Source organism: Coturnix japonica, chromosome 2, assembly GCF_001577835.2.
Source record: "Coturnix japonica isolate 7356 chromosome 2, Coturnix japonica 2.1, whole genome shotgun sequence".
NCBI classification, from domain to species: domain Eukaryota; kingdom Metazoa; phylum Chordata; class Aves; order Galliformes; family Phasianidae; genus Coturnix; species Coturnix japonica.
In genome coordinates this window covers 129,990,608-130,018,473 of record NC_029517.1, presented here as the reverse complement: position 1 = coordinate 130,018,473, position 27,866 = coordinate 129,990,608, and the positions used below count along the sequence as shown (strand labels likewise).

The following is a 27,866-nucleotide window of genomic DNA, read 5'->3' as shown; positions in this document are numbered from 1 at the left end:
TTTAAACTGAAAGAGGGAGAATTCATGTTAGATGTTCAGAAGAAATTTTCTGCTCAGCGTGGAGAGGATGGGGCCCAGGGCAGCCTGATCTTGTAGGCAGCATCCCTGCCCACAGCAGAGGGATGAAACAAGATGATCTTTAAGGTCCCTTCCAATCTAAGCTATTATTTGTTTCTGTGTGATTCTGCAGTTACTGCTCACAGTCAGTTTAACATGTTCTATAGTTAGATGCTCTCCACACACATGATAGTTGCTAAGCATGTACAATTTGAATTTCCCCTTCATAGTGCTAGGAAGGTAGATCTTCAAAGAAGGAACATGGCAGGATGACTGTACTCATGGTTCAGCAGCTGCCTTTCTAGAAAGCTCCCTGTCTGCACTGACCAACTTTCCTTGGCTGGATGTAATTGGGCACAGGCAAAAAGGGTTTCAGGGAAATAAACAACCTGCAGTTGGTTAGCACTCTTCAGGTGCTGTTCACTGCGCAGCTACACAAGTAAGTTTGTTAAAGATAACACCAGAAATGACATGTAGGTGCTTTGGAGAATTAATGATTCACAGAATGTGATGGGTTGCAAGTGTCAACAGCTCTTTGAAAGGAAATCTAGCTCCTTCTCCACCTGATCTGCGATAGCTCTGCATTCATCTTACAAACCCTTACACATTGCATAAGAGTCATTAGCTCTGTGAGATGACAGAGCAGTGTGATTGCACTGTGACAGAAGGTTTGTCAGGCAAAGCTTCAGGGTTAGCTGTACTGAGATAATGGATATAAGAATCAAGTACTCCAGGAAAAATTACAACCTGGCTGTGCAGGACCATCATTCAGGTGAAGTTTACCAAGATTCTGTCCTGAACTTGAGAAATAAATATTTTTCTGTTGTCCTGATAGACTGCTAGCCTAATTTTATTTATCAACTGCATTTCAGTCTCTGTTGTGTTGGTCCCATGTCTAGCAGTGCTTCACTTGGCCCCTTCTTTCTTTTTCAGAGATCAAGCAGTGCCATGACAAATAAATCAGCCTTTTCTTCTGTTTGTAAACCACCTAATTTAGCTCTTGCACTATGGCAAAACCTGTTGCAGTTATTTATATCAACATGTCCCCAAGCAGTTAAAATAAGTCAACATTCTGATTATGGCTCTGCATATTTTATTGCTTATATTTATATCATTCAACTCTACACCAGCACCTGTTCTTCCTTTACCAACTTTCAGTTTAACAGTCAGTGTTTGTCCAAAGAATCATCATGATGGAACTGGCCTACGGATTGTTATTTCTATAGTAGTGAATTCCCTTGGAATGCATGATTGTTTCAGAGTTCTCATAAAATTTGTTAAATATTCTGAATTTGAGAATGGCTATAAAAAGGAATAAAAATATTTTTAAAATAGGCCTGAAAAAAAATACCATTTTGTGTTAATTTATGTAATAAAATATATCTTCTTCCATAGATAAAAAGACCTTTGTTCTGACATTCCTCTGAAGGTCTCTCTCTGTCCAGTTCTTTCACCAGCATCCTTATCTTCTCCCTCCATTCTCCCAGCCAGTAAGAAGTTTTGGTGACAGCAATCCAACCCATAGCTTCTTGTCAAGCCTTCACTACTCTTGTCTTGCTTAGTGTGTGAGAGCATTGCACTGCCTGTAGTGCTGTTGTCATTTGGATCAGCACTACAAATAAACAGTTCAACAGTACCTTAAGAGAATCACGATTTCCACTGATTTCATGAGAAACTTCAAGGCAGGAGTTGTCCATGTTTACTTTGTCATTAATTTCTGAGAGGTTAATTAAAGAAAAAGAAGTAGGTGTTGCTAGTCACATGAATCTTGTTGACTGTATTTGCCAGATCTCTATTGATTGTAGCAGGACTCTAAACATCTTGTACATAAGAAAGAAAGCCTAATTAATGAGATAAATCTTGTGGGCAAGTGACCATGGTTTACATGTGTCACAGACAAAGATAATCAGTACGATGAAAGTAAACTACTTCCTCTTATATGCTTAGTTAGATGTCTTCAGAACATATAAAGGGGACAATAACTTGCCAAGTGAAATTTTGAAGTGAATTTGATGAGACTAAATGCAAGATAAGCACTTAAAATTTGACAAGGACAGCTGAGTTAACAGCTGAGTTAGGCAGTAGATTGAAATTTTCCATGACCAGAAATGGAAATGCATCCAGAACAGTGCCAAAGAACATATTATTTATTAGCTTTTCTATACGAGACTGTCTCTGGTCACTCATATTCAAGACACTCAATTTGGATTCTTTGGTAACAGCTCTTTTCACATAAAATTTTGTCCTCAAGATCAGTTCTTTGAGCCACAGAATCGTAGAATATCCAGAGTTGGAAGGGACCCACCAAGGTGTTCCAAACATCACCTTCCCTCCCCTACAGCACCTGATTACAGAATTTTCCCAAGGAGGATCTCAGTCTACTTGTTTATCCTGTCCAGATTAGGCCTTCTTAGAAGACAGACAGAACTGTCATTTAGGTGCTGCTAAGGAATTGAGCAGGGTCAAATATCCTGATATACTCCTAAGTACTTAGCATAGACCTATGTCCACACAGTTTGGAAATCAGTCATGTATGAACTTGAATAGAATTTAAAGAAAAAAATCTTTTTTGGATGTTTTACAATTGCAAGAGAATAATATGTGGTCTGTTTTAGAGCTCTTATTTCCTGTTTAATCTAATAAAAGAACCCAGACCAAGTAGAATGTAGCTCCTTTAATTAACTAGAGGACCATACGTAATAGTGAGAGTGTGTATAATTCTGTCTAACTGTCCTAATAAGCATCAAATAACTTGCTGCTTTTTCTAGTGTTTTATGATTCTAAGACACATAAAGAGAATACCAGAAAAACAGCTTCAGTGGGAAGAAGGCAAATAACTGGTGAAGATTGAAGATGATGATGTCTGTGGTTGGACTCAGTGATCTTAAGGTCTTTTCCAGCCTAAGTGATTCTATGATTCTACACTCATAGGAGTCTGGATTTTTGGTTCTTAGTCATACATAAAGCTTTAAAACATTTTCTTTTGGAGGTTTTACAGCAGAATTACAGTGTGGGGAAGGAAGAGGTAAGGAGGTGAGGAATATGGTGAGGACTACGTCACCAGCAGTCAGAAGCCAGTTCAGGTGAAAGTTTTCCCTTCTGTTTTGCTCACCCTCTGTGGTCTGAATTTTTCCTGCTGTTTCGTTTTGTGCACGGTGTCAAAAGCAAGTTATTATTAACTTTGTAAGCAGATAGTAATTTGTGCTGAGCTGAACTCAGATCTGGTATCCTGACAGGCACGTGCTCACAGAGGACAAATCGAGGTTGATCTTATTCATTTTGTCGAATGATCTGACCTAATTTGCACAGCTGTGTTCACATTTAATCCTGTCTAATAGCTCAGAGGCTTTATATCTTGTAAGAGCAGCCTACTGGCACCTAACATTTATTCTGGCCCTGGTTCAGTTTTGCCCTACAAATCCTCTGACACAACCTGGTATTTTTTGTTTTTTTCCCTAGTAGATTTATTCCTCCATCTTAATGCCCTTGAAATGAACAGTATAACCTAGACTGCTGGTTTTCAGCCTTCCTGGCTTTGCTGACCTGAGCAAACTTTCCAGTATGGATTGGTCACACAGGCAAAACAGGAGTGAAATTGAAGTAAGTTTCTGGCTTTGTCACTTTGTTCAGATTCCTGAGCTGCACTGATTTCACCCATGACTATGTGGAATGTATGTTTGAGGCTGTTGATACAGAGTGAATGTTTTCTACTGTGAGATGCAACTTTTTTGTTATTCTGGCAATGTTATTGCTGGTTGAATGAGTATTTACACCAGTCTTCAGTGTGAACCAATGAGATAGGTATCACTGCTATTTTGTGAATTTTAGCTGGCCAAAGAGAAAGTATAGTGGATCTTGTAAGTAAAATTAATCCCACAAACATAAATAAAGTAGCTCCTTTCCTTTCTTATTTGCTCTACTTTGAATACTCTTTGGGTTGTGAGTCATTATATATGTCAATAAAAGTCTCATTTATTATCTGTCCTCCGTGTCTCTAATTCACAACATTTTGGCGGTAGAAATCAACGAACCTTGTGAAAAGTGATTCACGATATTGCACTGTTTATGAACATGTGTCTACTGAGACTGACAAAATTGTGGATATTGATTTTCCCAAGAATATTAAGCAGCAAACTTTATATTCATGTTTTTTGTTGTTGTTGTTTTTTAACATTGAAAGATTTTTTTCAGGGCTTGCATCCAAGCTGAGTTACGTGTCTGGAGTATAAAACAAATTAGCCTTTAATATTTTGAGCTAGGCTAAATGCTAATGTGGTGGGGAAGAAAAAAAAAAACAAACAAGCAATAACAACAACAACAAAAAAAAAAAAAAAAACACCACAAAAAAACCCAACACGTTTAATGGATGTGTTTGAATATGACTGTGTGCCTTGTATTTGTTTTTTACCTGTGTCATAAGTCTTTATTTTGGCTTACAGATTGAGGAAAATGTTCAAAGGTTTACAATAAACTGGAAAACACAAAAACCTTAGCAAAATAGCTTCAAGGGATTGTTGCTCTCTTTTGCAGCGATGCTATCTCATTCTGTAAGCTATTCTGGTTAATGTTAGATGATTGTAAAGACTGGAGATTTTATAAAGTAATCCCTGATAACTCCTAAACAGAGCATTAGAAGGTTTTTCATGGCTATGAATAACAACTTTTTTTTTTGAAGGAGACTGGAAAACGAAGTTCTAAATGATAATGCATTCTAAAATAAATAGAAAAATCACAACCAGGCAGTGACCCAAAAGTTATGGTTTTTCCTAAGTGCACTTAAAGAACAAACCAAGGAGCATTCTGGTTGAGTTCTAAATTGGGTATATGCATCATCTGTGCAGATTTTATTGCATACATTCTTCACTTTCAACTAAATAACATACTGTTGAGTGAGTCCAATCACATGTCTGCATTTCATTGCATGTAGATATTTTATCAGTCTATTGCAGTGCTTGTGCCTGAGCATGGGTACCAGATAGTGCTTTTTTGATACAGGTGAAGGGAAGGCAAAAGGTGACTCTGCAAGGCTGTTATGCTTCGTTGGCCTTCCATGACTCAGGGTAAATTCTCTCCCTTGTTGACTGTGCTATAGTAAGATGAATCGCCTAATTCAACAAGTCAAACTTATCCTTGAATCACTTTTCTAAAGTAAAAACAAGGAAGGAAGAAGTTTTATGATAATTTCAGTAAAAATTGTATCTTCCAGTGATTCTTTAGCCTTACAAGTCAAAATGTTTAAGGAAAGTTAGAGGCATTATGCATGAAAACGTAGGTCACTTCTGCCCTAAGTGTTCTGAAAAATATATTATTTGTCAGGACTTCCAGGTTCTAGTCACTGTTAAATCAACAATTTGGACTTCATGTGATCATTTCACACTGATGGTCAATGGAGCTCCAACACATTGCCCTCACACTCCCATTCTTTAAAAGAACAAGAGTAAAATACAAAACATTGTAACTTTTTATTTAATAATTTTTAACTATTAGCACTACTATTAGCAATACTAGCTATTAGCACAGCTAAACAAGCTGTGTTGTTTCCTTGTATCTTTTCATACTGTAATTAAATTGCCTTGTTTTATGAATCCAAAGGAAATATCTTTCTATCTTAATCTATCTAATCTTAGAATTGACAACTCTATTAAATGTAGAATCATAGAATGAATCATAGAATGGTTTGGGCTAGAAGGGACCTTTAAGATCACCTGGTTCCAAACTGCTGCTATAGGCAGGGACACCTCCCTCTAGACCAGGTTGCTCACAGCCCCATCCAGCCTGGCCTTGAATGCCTCCAGGAAGGGGGCATCCACAACCTCGCTGGGCAATCTGTGCCAGTGTGTCACCACCCTCACATAATTATAACAAAATGAGGTGTTATCTTTGGAAGCTGAAGGTCTCTGCAGTTTCAATGGTGAAAAAAAGAAAAAAAAAAGATGGATCCTGAAAACTGCAGAACAGCTAATGACGATGCTGCAGTGACAGGACATACACATAGAACTGATTTGATCAAGCAATTAAGGTATGCTCAGAAGGGCCCACTGAGGTGCAAATGTTGCCCTAAGAACTGGGTTCTACGTCTGCTGCATGAAGGTGAACGCTGGAACAATTTCATTAATAACTAAAATTGGAAACAAAAAGACCTGGTCTAGTGAGTGAACTTTTCATAACGGCTGAGTCTCAGATTTTGCTTGTAGTCTTTTTGCATGTGTTATAAACCTCCTTTTACTGTGTTTCTCTGTTCCTTACTTACAGTTTTACAGTAGAAGGCATTTCTGGAGTGAATAATAATGACATTTTACTCTGACTTTATGACCTTATTCTACACACTTAATCAAGGAATTCTTTAAGAATAAGAATAATAAGAAGAAAGTATTTACATCTAGTGAAAAATACCAACTTCTGGAAAGAAAACAAAACAAAACCAACCACAGGAAAATGAAAGATGCTCTAAAAGGAGTAAGAAAAGTAATGCTATCCTGTAAATAGTACGTGCTGTGTTTCCTAAGAGGCAGTTTTATTCTCCTAAATGAATGTTTTGTGGTTTATGAGTCATTGCCCTTTATCACATGGTGCTTTGTTCTTTTGTCCTTGGGCGTTTTCTTTTTTTTTTTTTTTTTTTTTCTTTTTTTTTTTTTTCCTGGCTTCTGTGACAGAGATGGACAGGGATGTTGAAAGCACTGAAGAGATGTCTGGTTTGTTTTATGCTCAGATGCAATTGCACAAATGCTAGAAAGTTCATAGCCTGACAGAATGTGCAGTGCCCTGTCCTTATTTCCACCCTACGCTGTCCCCATCTCCCCTTCCTCTCCTCCCTTGCATTGGGCCAGTGCTGATTGACATTTCAGCAGAGTATCGTTGGACTTTTTTAGCTTCAAGATGTGTAACAATTAATTGACTATGTGTAGTATGCAACCAATACCCACCTGCTGTCAGGGAGCTTGGCCTGTTGACTCTGTATCTAAAAAGTCATAGCACAAACACTGTGAGCTAAGATTTCTGACAGCAATGGAGTATAAGGATAAATAAAACCACTGCAGATTAGCTAATGTCATATGTTGAAAAATCCAGAAGTTACCTCTGTTGGAAAGAATGCAGTGGAGAGTATAAAATCAAGTCTTCCTTTAAAGGAACAAGTGAGATGCTCTCTAATCTTTGAATATATACATTTTTGTATGGTTTCATATGAATAAGAGATTCTGATTTTCAGTTAGTGTCTCCTTGCTACAAGTAAAATGACAAATGACATTATCTATTTTTAGAAGGACAAACTGTCAAAGTGTTGACCTGACTGTTATCTTCAGTGCCTGTAGGACAGCACAACACAACCTGTGGTGATGGCAGCACCTTATGAAGCAATCCATTGCTTTGAAGCTGATGATGCTGATAGTTGGCATTGCTTTTACACAAGTGTATGGCCAAAACACTTTCCAAGCATTTTTTTCTCACTCTGTATGGAAATTTGCTTTTGTCTTCTTCAGTGCTTTTTTGGAAAATTCAAAGAGTGTAACTTAAATATGGTCATTTTGAAAGAATCATTATACTATAGCCTTAGCAAGAATCACCTCTGTATTTCTCTGTAAACTGGTTATTAGATAAATTCATCATACTTTTTTAGTAATGGCAACAGTCTCTGTTGTTCTTCAGTGCTGATGTAACAACATCCTTCAGCTCAGAGTTATTTTTACCAACTGTTTCTCTATTTATAGCCCAAGGTTGCTTCCCATAGCAATCAGTGAGTAAGGGATAGTCTGAGGTCCTTCACAAGCCCTACATTTTGAAGATCTGTGATCAGCTGCTTTTAAGGAGCAATGTGGCATAGCAGTGAAAACTTGGTGAATCATTTTAAACACTTGTGTTTTCCCCATCTCGGGTGCCTGCAGCTGTTTTGTCTAATTTTGTAGCTTTTATTTCAGTGAAATATAATGGCTATATCTGTGAGCGTTTTTTTCTTTGAACCTCGCTAAGTGCTGTGGTCAGCAGGTGTGCCAGGGGCTCCTTCTAGTTTTTATCAGATGCACCCAAGGTAGTAGGTCCTGCTGGTGGAGGCTCAGTCCCTCTAGCCTTCACATGTAAATTTACGTGCTCTGAGACTCTGTTTTTCCTGTGGAATGGATGAATTTGGTGTGGCAGCTATTTCTCTTTTCATTGTAGTGATATGTGGGGGAAATTAACCTACAGGAACTTCTTTTTTCTTCCCCCTCCCAAAGACAGTTCTCCTGGATCTGCTTTGAAAAAGTAGAAAGCAAGTGAAATAAAAAGCAATTAGTCTGAAGACCTGCTTGTATATTTCCATGTATTTATTCTTTTTCATTCACCCCAGCTGACCTTAGCCTTGTGCCATTTTATTCTGCCTTTGAAAACACTGGTGCTTGTCTAAGCCAATGGGCCACTTACTCATACCTCTCCTCTTTAAAACTTTGTCTTCAAAAGCGCAATTATTTCCTTTGATCCTGAGATTTTGGTCTGAAGAAATATGCAAATTCATCTAGATATTATTCTTCTTTTCAGGAGGAGCTCACCTCAAAGCTGAATACCTTGCAAAAGTATTTCTTGGTGCTGTGTGATTTTTCTCTTGGCTTCCCCCAAACAGTCCAATTTACTTAGATGCTGTATGCTTGGACAAGACTATCACACATGCTGCCAGGCAGATGTGGGATTTATATGCCTTATAAGCAGTTTACAGCTTTCTCAGGCTGTGCAGAAAGGAGATGTCAGAAAGGATTAATCCTGTTTAAATTGTAAAAATAAATACATAAATAAAACAGGAGGAGTGGTCAGATAGGTAGCTTAGCAATTGTACTTCTTCCTCACAGTTATAGACATCCATTGCAAACACTGCATGCATCCTATGTCCCATTCTTGTCTTTCCAGAACCAACATGTCTAACTTGTTCGTTTGTTTGTTTGAGGAATGTGGATGAAAAATCAACAACACTTTAACTCTGAAATATCTTGTGTTGAAAATACTAGTACTTACTTGAGAGGACAGCCTTGAGAGGACAGCCAGAAAGAAAACATCATTTAAAATACTTCATGTAATATGCCAGTCTTCTCTCAGACTTCCAAATATCAGACTCTTCATCACTCCTCTTTCGTTGGAGGCAGCGGTCAAAGCTTTGAGTACCGTGGAAATTACATATTAGCATGTATGAAGATATTCTGCCCTTTGAAATCTGAGTTTGATGTTTCCTTAGAGCCCCATGTGTCTCAGATGAGAATTTTTATTAGCACTCACATGGGACGCTCTCATAGATGGCTGCAGTGAAAAAGCTGCCCATGGGTACTTCTGAACTGTGCTAATTAAACAAACCTGATGGCTGCCTTGTCCCTGATGCTATAGAAAATTTCCAGGCAGCAAATTCTTTCAGTTTGCCAAAAGAAGACTTTCAGGGAAGGAAATGTGTCTAAATGCTCTGAAAGCTTTTGGCTTGACTTTGCTGCAATTAAGGGAATGTCAAGGGTGTACAATGGTATTTTAGGTAGTGATAGATTGGTAACTTATGTTGGCAAAGCTTACTTGAGTAAAGTATGACCTCCAGATGTTTCTTCCAGCCTGAATAATTCTATGGTTAAATAGACGTATGAGATATTATCTGTAAGTGGTTGTAATGCTGCAAAATCTTGATCTGTCTGTTGTGGCATGGTCAGGTTCCTTGATTGTTAACATTTTCCTTAGAATAATCTCTTCCATTTATTATTCTTTAAATTATTCATATTCCCTTAGAAACTTCTCTTCCATGCCTTTAGTTAAGCCACAGAAGAGGTCAAAAGCACAAGAATCCTGAATTCTATTCTCATCTGTCTCAGAGTAATGTCTTTTTGTCCTGTGCTTTTATGGAAATGGGCTGTAGTGCCCCTGCATGTCTGACATTTGATAAAATAGGATGAAAAAAAATCAATTTCCTATATAAGAGTAGCAAGACAGTTAATTAAAATAACAATATGTTACTTACATTTTGCCTCTTCTTCTTGCACTTTTCATAATATTATCATTCCATCCTCAGGCCTAATTGGACATTTTAGCTCTCTTAATTACTGCTTTGATCTTGTTTTTAGCAAGTTTTCCTGAAGATGGAGCTCAATGAAGTAATTGGAAAGATTCCAGTTGATATCAGCTTTGCACGAACCCCAAGATGCCAAAGAAAATGTGATTACGTTGTTGAGGATTTTTTAAGACAAATACTTCAAATGTTTATTATGCCTCTTTTTATGTGCTTTTTAGGTGATGACCTGAAAAAATCATGTCTGAGGTCCAGGGTACGGTCGAGTTTTCTGTGGAGCTACACAAATTCCATAATGTGGACCTCTTCCAGAGAGGGTGAGTTAATGTCTCTGTTAATTTGCAGCTGATTACAGAAGAATTATTTTCAGAAAACAGTTGAAAACCAAAACAGATATTTTTTTGCCAAATGGAGTTGTATTTCATGCTATCTCTAGGGCAGGGAAAGATGTCATTGGGCCTTCACTGCTGTCAAGAAAGATCAATGTATGTTACTTTCACTGTAAAGTCAGACTGATGGACTTTTTTTGTAATACAGTATTGTAATGCTCCAAATTATTTAAAGCATCTGTTCAGACATAAGCACAATAACCACTTTAAATGCTTCCGGATTGGTGTTGAGCCTCCGTACTAAATGGTAACTGCTTTGAACTTTAATGAAAACACATTTACTGTAGAGTTCTAAATCCTATGGCTGTTCTTTTTAATTATATTAATGAATGTTAATTTAATTCTACCATTTCAGAGGGGAAGGTGTTTGCCTTCCTGTTTGCCCAAAGTTCTGGTTCTGATGGCAATATTGTATTTTCATGTTCCTTTAAGTTAGAAGAACAAGTACAACTTCTACTTTACTCAGTGTTGCCCCCATTCTCTTTCTCCACTCTTCCTGATAGCCGTTATAAGAACCCAATGGCTGTTGAATGGAGAAGCCTAATGAAATGTGAATAATTGTTCTACTTGCATATTGGACCCCACATTTTTTCAGTGAGGAAGAATATATTATACTAAAATAATTTTTTTAGGAGACCAGAAGACCCAGATGGGTCAAAAGAATGTACTTCATGGTCAACTGTGGGTCTGGTGGATTATTATTTTCTTTCATCTAAGACAACAAACATCAATATGTATACATCAATACAGCACATTACATATTCTCTTTAGTGCCTTAGTTTTGCAAAGGAATGGTTAACAGCTAATTTGTTCATCTTGAACTTCATTTTTAGTGACAAAAATATGGAATTGGTTCAGGTATTGGGATAGGTTAGTTAAAACTATTGCCATCTAGTTAGGCTTTTTTTGTTATTTACTTCTACTGTGATGAATTCGTGTTGAAGGTGACATGAACTTGGATGAAGGAAGCACAGCTGTATTTTGTTTTAACAGCTGGCACCTGTCATTCTGTTAATGCCTCCAAATGAATATCCATGCATTAGAAAGCATTCTGACTATAACAAGTGACTATGTTAAACAGAAAAAAAATCCCTCTGTGTTTGAAGTGTTTGGCTTATTTACATTATAAATGAAGATTCCTATGTATCTTGGTGTTCATGTCCTTAAAAGACAATCCTAGCCTGCAGATTCTTAATTTGATGGTCAGTGTCATAATGTATTTTATTCTCCTCACATTTGAAAGTCTGCATCACAGAATCACAGAATCACACACAGAATCACAGATTTACCCGGGTTGGAAGGGACCTCAAGGATCATGTAGTTCCAACCCCCCTGCCTAGCAGGGCCACCAAACATACACCTTTACTAGATCAGGTTGCCCAGGGCCCCGTCCAACCTGGCCTTGAACACCTCCAAGGACGGGGCATCCACAACCTCACTGGGCAGCCTGTTCCAGGACCTGACCACTCTTCTAGTAAAGAACTTTCCCCTAACATCCAACCTAAATCTTCCCTCCTTCAACTTGAAACCATTTCCCCTAGTCCTGCTATTATCAGCCCTTTCGAAGAGTTTACTCCCTTCCTGGGAGTAAGTTCCCTTCAGGTACTGAAAGGCTGCAATGAGGTCACCCCTCATCTGAAGCTTCAGTGATTGGTTTGGACTTCAGTGGTAGGATGCTCAAAGCTTGGACATCTGACTCTGCTGAGCTGCCTTTTTTTTGTTGTTGTCATATAGACCTGCATTTGTGAAATGCTTTCTTTGGCTTTGACAATCAGATCAAATCTCTGGTGTGGGGGTAGACCTAGCACTAACACAGATAATATATTCTGCTGTCACACTAATGAGTTCCTAATTACCCTTCCTTTTTTTCCCCCACTGGTGCTTACCCTGCGTTACTGATTAATATTCCAAACATGCAGGGCTGTGGGTTATACTGCAATAATTCATTTATTGAATTTTTTATTTCTTTTTAATCTGTACAGTATTATATGTATTTGCTTTTCTTTCATAATTTTACTAATTAGATTTCCAATAATATCTTTCACTGCATCTCAGATTTGCTGATCAGCAGCCTCTGGCTGGCTTCATCTGCTCAGTAGCTCTTATCACTGTAGCATGAGAATGTGAAGAAAAGGAATAAATGATTTTGCCAAATTTCATTTGAACTTGGGCGGTTATTTTTTGTTGTTTTTTTTTTTGTGTGTGTGTGTATTTTTCCCCTACTATTGTTGTTGATATTCACAGTGGACATCTGGAATATCCTGGATTGACATATAGTCTCCTCGGATGAGAGGATGGTAGAAGTAATGATAACAGGGATGTTCTATTTAACTAGTGTTTTTCTTCTCTGAGTGCCTTGTAAATTGAGTCAATATCGTTCTGTCTCACTGAAGGCCAGAAAGGTGATTTGTGAAAGGTTGTCCATCAGGATAGCAGCGGACCTGAAATGAATCTTAATTTATCTGGAGGCACACTGCTATGGATTTTTATCAGCAAAAGGAAGAACAATGAAGAGCATAATTAATTATTAAGCTAATAATTTAAAAATGAAAAATCAAAACCAAGGACTTGATTACATATCGTCAGAAATACATACCAGCCTTGCTACTGAAATCAATAGAATTAGACTAGAGCCTCAGTCACCAAATTCTGTGTAATGCCACTAGATCTGTGTGCCAAATTGACATTGGACCGTATAGTTGAAATTCCTGAGTTGGTATAACATAGCTGTGCAGAAATAGGGATGAAATTCCCAAAGCACTTAGTCTTGGCTATCTGTCCTTTTTGGGAATCCGGACTGGTCAACTGAATGTTGTCCCAGATTTCAAGTAGAGCAAGAAAATTTTCCTACTAACTACAGGTCTGTCAGTCTCACTTCAGTGCCTGGTAAAATTATGGAGATTATTCTGGGAGTTACTGAAAAACACTTAAAGACAATGTAGTCATTGGTCATAGTTTAGGAGAGGAAATTACTGTTTAATTAACTACATTTTCTTTTATGATGAGGTTACCTATTTAGTTGCCCAAGGGAAGCCAGAAGATGCAATCTTTTGGACTTAAGCAAAGATTTCAGTATTATTTCTCAACAATATATTTCTGGACCCCATAGGGGGATCTTGAAGTACTGGCTGATGGCAAATTGAATGTGAGTCAGCATTGTGCCCTGGCAACCACGTTCTTCAAGTGAGTGCTGCAGTGCATCAGGCCCAGCACTGCCTCTGGGTGAGGGTAAGGGTTGTCCCCTCTGCTCACTTCCAGCACTGGGTGCAGTTCTGGGTACCACAGAAGGACATACATACAACTACTAAGGAGTGTCCAGAGGAAGTCTATGAAGTTGGTGAAGGGTCCAGAGGACAAAGTGTGTTAAGAACAGTTGAGGTCACTGGGTTTGCTCAGTCCAGAGCAGAGGAGCTGAAGAGAGGCTTCATGGCAGCTGCAGATCCTCAGAGGGAATGGAGGGGCAACACTGAGCTCTGCTCTCTGAAGAGCATGGTTGAGCCAACAGCAAGCCTGTTAGAGAAGAGTCCTCAGTGCAAATTATGGCATGAATAAATCATCAAGGTTTAGCTAGAGAACCCTGGGAGAATCAGCCCTTCTGGAGCCATTAGGTGTTGGTTAGTAATCAGACTGATTAAGAACATGGTCTGCTGGCCTAAAGCCACAAAGTCAAAGTGCTTTAAAATGTTAGTCTTTCAGTAATGGTTATGGTTCTATTTGAGGTTGCTCTGGAAGCTATTTTGAACTGTGTAAATACACAGAGGCAGTTGCCATCTCTCCTTTCCCATGAGAAGTGGAAATTCCTTAGTTGACTTGTGATATTTTAATCATTGCCTTACAAGCTAAATCTAATGTTTCTTAGCCTGTATAAATGGTTAATAGAGACAAGAAGCAATCATGAGCCTTCGTAAATACTTATTGTTGTTTTTTGTTTCTCGCATATGTAACAAAAAGGGTCATTGGTAAATTATACATTACAGGTAGTTTGGTCAATTATTGCTGCTAAATTCATCTTTTTTAAAGTACAAACAAAACAATGTCAGAATTTACAGATATCAGAATTTAAATGCTGTAGGTATAGATATAAGGAAGAAAGAACCTTTTCCTTGGCCAAGCTAAAGGATTTGCAATGCTTTTTTATGTCACAGTTTGAAAGGCTGAGTAAAAAATAGTGCAACTTCTGGAAGAAAAAGCATTTTTAAGTTTTCTGTCCTAAATCTCTCCATGACATTCCACTTATTAACTGGTGACAGATATTTTCTCAAGTGAAATTAGCTGACTGATTCTGATTTTTCTTAATAGAGTAGGAAATAAAATTATCCGTGACTTCCAGAAATCAATTAATTGATTTGTCTGGTTCTGTCAGAAGCAATCCTTCTGCACCTCTTTTTCTTAAAGCACTTCAGAATATATATGATGGATTTCCATACTGAAAAACAAAACCAAACTAAAAGCCACAAAAAAAAACCCACTCTAGTACATCCACAAGATAAGTAACTTTTGGAGTCTGGGTGGGAATAAAAAGCCCAAAGAAGGTGATACTCTGACTTCGTAATTTTGTGATTCTGGCAATTATATGTTATGAAGCAAGGATCAAGGCGTGTCCTTACCAATGACAGGGTGGAATCAAATGCTTATCAGTCCTTTCACTCCTCAAATTCAGGTTGTAATTTGTAAATGTCTAACACTTACTTGCACCGGTGTTTGTGTTTAGAGTGATGATGATAAAAATCAGTGGGAAAAAAAAGAAAATATTCCAGCTTACTCTAAACTGAATACAGATTTGCCCTAGTGACCAGAGAAGTGGTCTCAGTGTTTTGGGTAACTTGCAAGAATCAAAGAACTCTTATGATCCAGACCTGACAAAAAGATGATGGTAAATCTTAGTAGACAAAGCCTTTACATAGAAAAACGTCCCTCTTGCCTATTGGATGGACAGCAGTGTTTCAGTGTAGTCGGTCATGACATAATCTTCTTCAATGGCACAGTGCAGTATCATCTCCTTTCCTCAGCATGCTGGGGTTCTTCAGTTAACCCTGGACTTTTCTGCCAAAATGGATACCTTGGAAATACAAATTATGATCAGAGATTTAGACCTTATTTCTTGAAGACTTGTAGGTATAGTGTCACAATATACAAATAAATAAATAAATAAATAAATAGTTTAGGACAGAAGCAAATCGTGTTACTTTGATACCAGCAATACCTATTCCTTAAAACTTCTAACCAATAATGAAATATAAATCACTTTTGAATTGTAAATCTATTTCATTTTGAGTGTACTTACCTAATTCATTTAAGATGCATGAATTCTTTTTAATATAAGTGAAATAAAAAGAAAATGAAGAGAGCTAAAAGGCATGCCAAAATGATGTTTTTCTAGAGTAATGATTGCTGTCCTTTGGAACAGATATATTGACAGAAATGACTTTTTTCTTGTCACTAAGATATATTTCTGTGACTCTTCACTGTAAGGGAGCAGATTCTGAAATATAGGGCTCAAGAATAAGAAGGCAAAGACATAGCCATAGTGATAGCTGTTGAGACTTATGCACTGAACATACAGGATTGAAAACATCACCAACTTGTACTCGTAAAAGCAGCTGGGTGCAGGTGGTCAGTCAGCTAAATATCAACATCCTAAGGGACAGCAAATGCCTGGTTTTTGGAGAAAAATTTGTAGTGATTTATTTTCATGACTGTTGGTTAAGACAGTTCTCTTATCTGTCTGTCAGTACTGCAGCCTTCAACTACAAGGAACCCTTTGTTTACTGATGATATGTGGATTCTCCACTGCCAGTGGAAGGGGGAAGAGAGTGAAATCAAACAGGATGAAATATAACTTAAAAGACTGTTCTGCAGATGCAGAACATCTTCTCAACAAACCCCATTATATGATGACCAGTTTTACCAGTGTTGAACTTTGGAAATTACCTATGTCCTTCAAAAAAAGCAATATTCTGATGTATTTAACCTTATGTGTCTTAAATCACTGTTCTGTGTCGCTTCTCTGTTTACAGAGAGCTAAAGGCCAACTAAATATCTAATGGTTTTGAATTTGTCATCTACCTAAGGAAATATCACAGAATGTATGCAATCTGAATTCAGAAATAAAGGGCCTGGGTCAAATGATAGAATCAGTAAGGATGAAAAAGACCACTAAGATCATGTAGTCCATTACCACCGTGCCCACTAACCATGTCCCTCAGTGCCACTTCTGCCCTTTACTTGGAAACCTGTGGATGGCATCTCCATCATCTCCCTAGTCAGCTTGTTCCAATGCTCGATCCATGTTTTAGAGAAGAATTTTTTCCTAATATTCAACCAAAGCCTCCTCTGGCACAAGTTAAAGCCATTACCTCTTGTTCTGTCTGATAGGAAAAGATGATTCTATGGTATTCAGTACTCAGAGTATCTGATGGTATCTGGTAGGATAGATGGTACTCAGGACACTGAGATTTTTCATCTGCTGGATGTGGAGGAAAACCTCAATCTGTCCTTTCTGAAATGCAACATTTCAGAACAGTGATAAAATCTGTGTTCTGCCTGCTGGACCTCCTTCTTCTGTGCTCTACTTTGGTCATTTCCCTTTGTGTCTATGAAATTTTTGCAGACTGTACAATTAGCCAGGTGGTATAAAATCAGGTGACAACATTTTGCAGAGAGTATGAAAATTCATCTGTTGTATATCTATGTCACTCTGTGGTGGTTCAGTGTGTAGCTGAAAAAGGAGAAAATGAAACTAAACAAGACACAAGCTAGCAGTTAGAGGACAGTTTCTTGTAGTGTATGGCTCTCTATCCTTTGGTGAAAGATACGTGTATCCATAGCTGGTCTGTCTGACCAGCAGCTTAGGGACTGTCCCTAGACAGCTTGCTGATAATAGCCTGGGTCAGTAACATGTCTTACTGATACTGCTATCTCTGTTTGCTTAGGAGATAGCCTTTCACAAATATTCTAGTGTCGATTATTCAGAGCAGCAGAATGTCTTCTTTAGGGAATTACCGTTGCTGCGAAGCACTCCACAAAGGTTACTGCAATCAGTTTGGGTGCTGCATCACACAAGAAGCCAGTGTAGGAAGCAGAGGATAACTTTCTGTTTTCATAATGCTTTGCAGTCAGTGACTAGAACCTAGTTATGGGTGGATTCTTTACATCAGGATTGAATATGATCAGATTTTTTTTATTATTATTTTATTTTATTTTTTTCATTAGTTTAAGCAGAGTAGAACTTTGTATTATAAATGAAAAATGCGTCTGCATGAAAGATGACCTCTTCCCTGCTGCCCGACTGGAGTGGTGCAGTGAACCCTTGAAGGATAAGGGATTATCTCCAAGGGTGAAGTGTGTTACAGCTGATCTGCTCTCTCTGACAAGAGTGTGCAATATATAGAGTGTGTGTGTGCACAGACTATGGAGTTAAAATAGGAAAACCTCTGCTGCTCAAATTTCTCCCCAGTGGGAGAGAATAACAGAAAAAATAATACATGTTAGACTTGGCACTGCTGAGGGTTGCTCAGATATTAGTGATGGTTATCCTGTATAATATAAAAAGTTAATTATGAATGAGCTAATACAAAGAAGAAAAAAAAAAGTTGTCAGCTGGTGTGATTATGTATGTGTTAGTAACTAAAGAAGGATTTAAAATTTTGGATGTTTACACGAAGCCAGTACAAAGCGGAAAGGACCCCTTGTAATGATCTTGTCAGTAATTGGTTGTGAACAACAGATGAATAAAATAATGTAAGCATCTGCATCTCTGAAAATACATGGTTTTCACTGTGCTTCCAGTCTCAGTATTCAAGACTGATAAGCACTCAGGAGGTCAATTTAAACTATGTAGCACTTAAAGTTATTCAGGCTTCTATAGCCTTGTTCAAAACCAATGACATTAATAGGTGTCTCCATCAGCTTGCTGGAATATGTCTTCTCTGATTTAGAGGCTGGCAAGCAATTCATCTCTGAAACTCTTGACTCTGAAGAAGCTTTATTATGATACCTAATATTAAGCAAGGACTGAGTAAAATTTCTGTGCCAATTTGTAACTAAGCCTTTGGCAATGTCTGTGCTTTTGATGCAGATCTTACACTTTAAAAAAATATGTGTTTCCTGGAGTCAGGCAATTAGAGAAGAAATTCATATATTTCATATTAACCTGTTAATGCTTATATATGTTCTGGAAACTGTAGAAGGCAGTATCTTCACCAAATAGTTTCATATTCATTCATATGTAAAAATCTATATTTTTAAAACTAAGTAGACCTAGTTCCTAGCGATCTCTTAGATCGTAGAGGATCTCAAGTGTTAACCAACACTTGCTGGTAATCAGTTGTGGAAGGCTAGAAAGCAGGGGGAATCTTTGCAAGTCTTTTGATCTGGAAGAAAGAAAGAGTGGACTAGCTGTTGTAATTTGTTGACCAAAGAAAAAAACTTTGTTCCTTTAACAACTGGATACTATCTTCTCTAAGAAAAGCAAATGTCACCCCAGACCAAGTGACATTTATAGTGCTCATTTGATGACTTTCTGAGTGAATTATGTCAGAGAGCAGCTTCAACTTTACCCAACATGATTTACATTTATACAGAGATACGCTTCAAATGTTGGCTTCAGTTCCTAATTCATAAAGCTACAGATGGACCAGTGTCTATTAGTGGGAGTCACTCACATCTTTGTCTCTGTATATACTTAAGGGAGGGGAAAGAACTGAACTGAACAAGAACAAGATGGAAACATTACAGCAGCACACACAGTGTCAATACAACTATTCTAAACAAGAGGAAGAGTGCCATAAGTTACTGAATGGACAACTCTAGTAATAAAACAACTCTAAGATGCTAAGGAGTGGGAAGTTATTCTACAGTTCTTTATGTGAGAGTGCATTTTCGCCCTTTTGGCACTTTTCCTCACTTAAGCACTTTGCAAACAGCAACTAATTGAGGCAGATGAAGTTGTCTGTGTTCAGAATGTGTTATCACATTGTTACACTCTGTGCATATCCCTAGGGAAAGCGTGGTGTAATCGTCAGTAGCAAATGTAGTCTTTAAATATAGGACAAGCTGTTCAGAGAATAGCTGAACCTGGTTCTTTCCTACAGTTACTGGTTAGAAAGGAAAATGAAATCCTATGTGGGTAGTCAAGCATTCAAATGACTTATCCAGAGAGGACTGAACATCTTGGAGATGTTTGAGATCTGACTAGACATGGCCAGAGGCAACCTGGTCTGAATTCACTGTTTATCCTGCTTTGAACAGATGCTGAGCTGATGGTGTTCCAAGTAACCTCCAGATTAAGTGACTCCTCAAGTCTAGGATGACTGTGATCTTAACTTTCCTTGGAATCAAAAAACAGAGACGTCAACCTCAAGCAACATCCCTCTATATAACTCAGGTTCTGTCTTTGTAGTAGATACTAGTTTCTAGTGATTTGCTGTCAGAACCATGCTTCCCAGTAGTTCTTCTAGCTATCTAAATTGTAGTTCAAAAAGAGGTTGATTTTATTAACATTAAAAAGTGAATTTATCTGAGAAATGCATCTTACAAATAAGATTAAATTCTGCTTTCCATTGATATGCATACTCTGCCCCTTAAATCTTGATATTTCTGATATACTCACTATCTTGTAAATCTAGTTCCTTCCTAGTATCCTTCCTAGTCCCAGAGAAGACCAGTTTTCAGTGCTGTGCTTAATGCCTTCTGATTCTAAGATTTATTTTTTTTTTGGTCATCAATTCTCCGCTATATCTTTTAGCACAAATACTTAGTGTACTTACCTGAGTTTGTGAACAAAGAACACAGCTCCCTCTAGAAGACCCAAGAATGAAAAGCAACCATTTGTTGTATACCATCTATTTGTTCCATTAGAAGTTCACCACAAAGGTACAGCTTCAGCCTATTAAATGAAAACCTTTTCTTTTTGAACTAAGAAATTAATTAACTTTCATAAGGGTAATTAAAGGCACTCTGTGATACTCCAGACAATGCCCCAGAGTACTTCTGATGTAAGCTCTCTTCTTGCAAAATATTTTTTATTTTATAAAGTATATATTTTTTAAAAAATTGGCATATCACTGCCCAATTAAACTCTGGAAGCTTTGAAGAAAATTTTATGATAGCCAGTTGATAAATTTAAGGGCAATGGAATGAGCTGTCTTGCAAGTTGATGACTGATTAGCTTAAATGTTGTCTAAACTCCCAGATTTTCACTTTGTTTTCTTCTTATCTTCTTAACTGTATTATCCCCTAAGATTTTCATCTAACATCACACCTTGCATTTTGTTTCCTGAGAGAATAGATTCCATCTGTTTTCATGACATTCCTCTTGGCTACCACTGTCTGTATGATATATTTTAATGTTTGTCTTTCAAGAGAAAGCAGCACGGCTTCTCTGTCTGCATTCTTACTTTTTGACTCCTGAATTTTCCTGGTGTATGCGAAACTTTCCACCTGAAAAGACAGAATATTTATACCGAACTGTGCTCTGCATAAGTATCATCACCTTTTATCCTTGGATCACAAATCACTTTACTACCTTCACTTATCCTTCAAAATGTTGTTCCTAAGTGTTTCCTATATTTTACAGATGGGAAAAAGCTGAGACACAGAATACTTTCAGAAAGAAAGCTAGAAAGTGAATATTTTGATTCACTAAACTGTACTTCTTTCATTTCTTTCTCAAACTGTGACTCCACAGAGGACATTGTGCAATGTGTACTTATAAATCATTTGTTTTAATGACTAATCATGATTCTAGCACTCATCAACAAGAAAAATAAGCTTCTGTCTCATGTGGGAAAGGTGACTGAAGTAAAGTGAGCACACGCTTCCTCACCCAATGACTTAGTTAGTTCTGATTGTGGAGAAGGAGAAGTGCTGAATCTGTCTCATATGAGTTGAAGTGAAGTTGGGTTTGCAGAAGGAAGGGATGCCAAATGGATCCTGATAAACTCAAAAAGTGGGCCCATGTGAACTTAATGATGTTCAACAAAGCAAAATGCAAGGTTTTGCACTTAAGTTAGATTAATTTCAGATATATATGCAGACTGGGAGAACTCCTGGAGTGTAGTCCTGCTGAGAAGGACTTAGGATAGGACAAGGGGGAATGGCTTTAAATGGAAGAAGGGAAGATTTAGATTTGATGTCAGGGAAGTTTTTCACTGAGAGAGTGTTGAGGTGCTGAACAGGCTGCCCAGAGAGGTTGTGGATACCCCATCCCTGGAGGTGTTCAGAGTCAGGTTGGATGGGGCCCTGGGAAGCCTGATCTAGTACTTGATCTAGTGATTGGCAGCCCTGCCTGTGGCAGGGAGGTTGGAATCTGATGATCATTGATCACCTTCCAATCCGAGCCATTGTGTGATTCTGTGAGTAGTGATAAGATGAAATTTGGGTCTCTCATAAGCTCCCAAATCATTATGACATTTATGGCCTCTCCAATATGTATTAGTTTTAGATAACTATGCTGTCCAGAATTTTCTCTCTTATATTGCTTGTTCCTGGCTTCAGCACTTTCTTAATGACTGCTGGAAACTGAATATGTAAAATTTCTGATCTACATGCAAACTAGGATTGAGGGAAAAGTTGGTAATTTCTCTCACTATTGTGTCACTGATTTAGTGCCCCACACCCATCTTTTTTAGGAGGGAAAGCACTTTCCCTCTTGGCTAGGAGATGAGAGTTCAGCTCTTTCTTTGCCCTCTGTTTGAAGTAATCCATTCTCTTGGTAGTAGTCTACATGCTTTTCCAGTCTTGTAATTTTAATGCAAGTATACCAAACCCAAGTGATCTATGACTTTTATTATGTGCTGGAGTGAGTGATGAATTTAGGAAATTTTTTGAGATGGTTCTGAACAGCCCTTCAGTTCTTTGTCTTTTATCTGGGAGCATGGGAATAGTAATTGTTTTTCAGAAGATTGTTCCCAACAGTAGGAGTATACAATCACAAGTGCTCAGATGATGAGGTTATAGAAAACATTATTGGCCAAGGGAGAAGTTTATCCCAGACTGTCTCTGGCTTCTGTTTTCTAGATATATCTATTTTTTTATTCTGCTTAAAATGCCCCAAAGTCTAATTTTCAGAAGGGAAAATTGTACACTATCTCCGTATCAGATGTCTTTAAGATGGCTTTGGTGAGGAACCCAAAATCATTACTCTTCTTGATGCTTCATCCTTTAGAGTTGCCTGGTATTAATAACTGGTTGTGTAACTGGATAGTTTAATTCTATGGATGCAATCAAAGTATATAGAGTCTGTACTGCAGACAAGGTGTGCGTGAGATGCAGTGAAAAAAACAACTGGCCTTTGTCCTTGCTTTAATGGAGCTGACTATACAGAGTGTCTGGATGGGAAGATCTGTTTTAGCACTTAAATTACTTAATGTACTTGCTGCAGCAAAAGTGCATTAACAAATGCAGATCAATTTCTCCCATCAATCTATGTCCACTCTGTTACTTCAGAACAGTCATTCATTTGTGGGATAACATCTGCCAATGAAAGGTATTACAAATAAAATGCATTTGAAAAAATGAACTGTTCTTTAGTAATCTCTTGTTCTCATTTGGTTATGCATGATAAATATTTATAACAGTGTCCTGCAACAAATGAGAAGTCAATTTATAATGTGACTGTTTGGTGTGATGTTGTAGCCAGTCAACAGCAAAATGCTGAGGATGCTGTGGATTTTTAATTCATTTTCTGAAATTTTTGCTGACTGATTTAATATTAAGCTGCGTGATGTGCTCAACACACCTAATGGATAGAATGCCGTTCAGAGAGATCTAGAGATCAGGCTTGAGGAGTAGGCCCAGGTGAACTGCATGAAGTTCAAAAAAGAAGTCCAAACGCAATAGCTTTCACCTAGAGCATGGCAACAGCTGCTATCAGTACAAGCCAGGAGATGCAATGATTGAGTACAGCCTTGTGGAAAAAGGACCTGGGAGGTACTGGGAAATGGAAAGCTGAACATGAACAAGCAGTGTGTTCTTGCAGTCCAGAAAGCCAACTGTATCCTGGGCTGCATCAAGAGAAGTGTGGTCAACAGGTTAATGAAGATGATCCTGGCCCCCTACTCTGCGCTGGTGAGGCCTCACCTGGAGTACTGCATTTAGATGTGGAGTCCTTGGTACAGGAGAAATGGGGTCCTGTTAGATTGCGTCCAGAGGAGGGCCACTGAAATGGTCCAGGGAAGCTTGGAGAAGGCTTTGGGAGGCCTGAGAGCAGCCTTTCAATATTTAAAGGGGAGCTATAGGAAAGAGGGAGACAGATTCTTCAGCAGGGTTTGTTGTCGTAGGACAAGGGGAATTCCAAAATAAGGGGAAATTTAGTTTGGATATAGGAAGAATTTTTTTTTTTATCATAAAGATGATGAAGCACTGGAACAGGCTGCCCAGATATATAGCTGTTGTCCAGTCCCTGGAGACATTCAAAGTCAGACTGGACCATGCTCTGAGCAACCTGGTCTAGTTGTAGGTGTCCCTGTTAATTGCAGAGGAGTTGGACTACACGGCCTCTACGGGTCCCTTCCAACTCAAAATGATTCTATGATTCTCACATAAAAGCAACTCTGTCTTGTTCAGCAACTAAACATGGAAAGAAGGCCTACCTGTGGCAGCAGGAATAGTAGTTAAGCATTCAGATTTAGTACAAATCATTTCATTTAAGTTGTTGAAAATTCAGACCTATGATGGGTTTTATGTCTGGTGGTGTTATTATTGTTATCAGATACCTAGGTACTTTACTTTACAGATAAAATCTACAAGTTCAATTTAGGCTCATTTATCTGATAGAGAGTGAATGGAGGAAACTAGTTAGGTAACTAATTACATTCTCAAGAATGATGAAGGTTTGGAGGTATAAGGATGTGTCTATTTTACAATGCTGATCTGAGATCCAATTAATATTTTATTCAACGAAAACAAGAAGAGCCTCAGAAGGAATGCAAACAGTACCATATGGAAAAGCACTGAAAGATCTCAGACATGGGAGGGAACTGGACCCAGCTGTACTGAGACTTAGGTTGCAAAAAAAACTGCAGAAAAGTGTCTCCCCACTCTTTTTCCCTAAAAGGTCTCTTTACAGACTTTGTCTGAACAGGTATGATTATTGAGGAGTATTTGATCTGTGCATTTTGATGGAAGAAAATGTAGGTTCTATTCTTAGTTATGTAGAAAATCATAGAATCTTAAAATCCTGGGTTGAAAAGGACCACAGTGATCATCTAGTTTCAATCCTCCTTCTATGTTCAGGGTCACCAGACACCAGACCAGGCTGCCCAGAGCCATATCCAGCCTGGCCTTGAATGCCTCCAGGGATGGGGCATTCCAGCCTCCTTGGGCAGCCTCGTCCAGTGCATCACCACCATTTGGGTGGGAAAACTTCTTCCTAATATCCAACCTAAACCTCCCCTGTCTCAGTTTAAGACCATTCTCCTTGTCCTATCACTATCAACCCATGTAAACAGTTGCTCCCCCTCCTGTTTACGCACTCCCTTCAATTACTGGAAAGCCACAATGAGGTCTCCCTCAGAGCCTTATCTTCTCCAAGCTAAACAAGTCCAGTTCCCTCAACCTTTCCTCATAGGAGAAGTGCTTCAGCCCTCTGATCATCTTAGTGGTCCTCCTCTGGACCTGTTCCAAGAGCTCAGCATCCTTCTTGTGCTGGGGGCCACAGGCCTGGACACACTCCAGATTGGGCCTAAAATGAGCAGAGCACCTCCCTCTCCCTGCTGGTCCCCCCTTTTTTTAATGCAGCCCAGAACACAGTTGGCCTTCCAAGCTGCAAGCGCACACTGCTGGCTCATGTCCAGCTTCTCATCCACCAGGATTCCCAAGTCCTCTGCAGGGCTGCTTTCAAGGATATCTTCTCTCAGTCTGTTTTAACACCTGGGATTTTCCTGGCCCAAGTGCAGCACCTTGCATTTGGCATTGTTGAACATCATGCAGTTCACAAACCCACTTCTCCAGCCTGTCCAGGTCCCACTGTATGTCTTCCCTCCACTGTATTCACTGCACTGCTCAGCTTGGTGTCGTCTGTAAACTTGCTGAGGGTGCACTCCATTCCATTGCCCGTGTCATTGACAAAGATACTGAAGAGCATCAGTCCTAAGACTGACTGTTGGGGGACACCACATACAATTAGCCTCCACCCAGACACTGAACCGGTGATCACAACCCACTGGCTGCATCCAGCCAACCACATCTTAATGCATGAACTGTCCATCTTTCAGATCCACACCTCTCCAATTCTGCTCACACAAAGAGCATATTTGCAACCATTTTGGAGATATTACTCATGTAAGCTTATGAAGCTATGAACTCCATGGACTTCCAGGATTTGGTGTCATTTCAGATGCTGTTGTATAATTTGTTTCTGCTCTACTTCTATTTTGTCTTCTGTAAAAAACGTCTACAGTGAAAAAATTTCTGGAACAACTCTTTCTGAATTTTTACACGATTAACATTTTGAGGATTACCTCAAAAAGAAGGTCAGAGCTTTGGCAGAGGCGGCAGATTCATGAAGCAGTTGGGAATCAAGACTCTATTCACAATTCTGTAAAGACTCTGTAAAGGAAAAAGGACTTGTATCAGCAAAAACATTCCAAAGAGAAGTTTGATGCAGTTGTTAATGATGCATCCATTCCACAGAAAGCAATAATTTGATCTCCAGAGCTGTGAGGTTCATTCCAGCACTAAGTGTACTTTTAGAAGAAAGTATTCGACTTTCGTGGAAGAAGGGTAATAGTTCCTTCAGTACTGCCAATGGTCCAAGTGAGAAAAATAGGTAAATTTGGGTAAGTTCCCACACTTATTAATTTTATTTGTATGCAGTGAGTGGGAGGAAATAGGGATGGCCCATTTTCTGAAACAGTAAAAAAGAAAATCTAAAATAAGAGAAGTAAAAATGAGAAAAATAAGGAGAAGGGTATAAAGAGAAGGAGGAGGAGAAGGAATATTTCTTTAAAGGGCAATGATTTGGTCATCCTCAATCGTGATGTTGGAAAAACCTGCGGTACAAAACCTGTTGGTTTTTTTCAGTCATCAAATCCCATGAAGTCTCTGTATTTCCCAGTTGTGTGAGTATTCATTTTTGATTCTGTAGAGGTATCTTTAATCTTTTAGAGTAGGAAATGCTGCCTTGTTTTGTGCTTTATTTTAATTGTACCATGTAAGATGCAGACATGTCCCAGTCTGTGTTTACATGTCATAGATATTACCCTCCTCAATAAGACTGTAATTCTGAATGTAGAACCACATTTCCAAAGGAGCTGCACCATTGCAACTCCATTCTCTTTAACAGACCAAAGTCAAACTGTAGTGAATTCTGTGAACTAAACCTTGAAAGAGAACATGAGGAAATTTCTCTCTCAGACCACCTCAAACACGTTAGGTACTTTTGTAAAGGAAAATGTTGCCTCTTCAAAAGTTTTTATTTTGTTTGTGCTGTTTTGTGTTTTGTTTTTGAGGAAAACCTTTGTTTTCCTCCTTCTATCCACTTAGTGAACTCAGTCCCACTGTCTGTATTGATAATGAAGATATTAAGCAGTACAGGTCCCAGTACAGATGCCTTGGAAACACCACTGACCTCCACATGGGTATTGAGCCATTGACTACATCTCTACAAATGTGGTCATTCAGCCAGTTCCTTATCTGATGAGTAGTCTGCCCTTCAAATACATATCTTCCCAATTTAGTGACAAGGATGTTTTGTGAGAGTGTGTCAATGGCCTTACAGAAGACCAGGTAGAGGACACCAGTTGTTCCAGTAATTCTGTCATGAGTCACTGTGTGTCAGATTATTTTGTATCTCCATCTTGGTCATGTTCCCAGGCTTCCTTCTTTTAGAAACAAACTCAGGGGCAATAGCTGGAAGATGCCCAGGTTTTGTATTCATTTGGGATTGGACAACTGCCAGGTTGTGCATGAACTGAGAAATCTCTCCCTGGTCTGCTAGGTTAGACATATCCATTATGATGTCTCCAGTGAGTTTACAAGATCACTTTGGCTTTCAGTCTTCTGGTAAGATATGAGAATCATACCATGAAAAGCTTTGTATACTTTTTAAAGGTGCAGCCTCTGAGAAGCCATTTTCTAGTTATCATTTTCTGTTGTCTCTTCCAAATCTAAACACCCGCATATAAATCTCAGTTTGCAAACGTTACAGAAAAACTTGAGAAGTCATATGAATCAGTCATATGTTTATCCAGCTGTACATCTTATGCTTGTAAAAAAGCTGTAATGTAACCATTTGAATTAAGAATGACAAGAATGACCTTCATGAACATTCATCTCCTTTTATATCTATTAAACAATTTCCATAGAGTGTCTCCTCTTGACACCCAGAACAGCTAAGGGTTATGTATCTCTCTGAGATTATTTCAGTATAAGATATTTCAGATGCTTCAGTTAGAAGAGCAGAAAATCTTTCCATCTCT

The 27,866-nt window shown here is 38.4% G+C and overlaps 1 protein-coding gene across 2 annotated transcripts in view; it reads left to right on the top strand.

Annotated features, from left to right (window-relative positions):
* Positions 1-27,866, top strand: part of FAM135B (family with sequence similarity 135 member B) — a 183,473-nt gene that overhangs the window by 48,587 nt on the left and 107,020 nt on the right. For both annotated transcript variants that reach the window (XR_004306297.1, XM_015856404.2), the window contains exon 2: positions 10,279-10,374. Coding sequence is in view for 1 of the 2 variants with exons in the window: in XM_015856404.2 (XP_015711890.1) it covers positions 10,298-10,374 (77 nt within the window). In the remaining variant the exon portion in view is untranslated. The remainder of the gene's footprint in view (positions 1-10,278; positions 10,375-27,866) is intronic.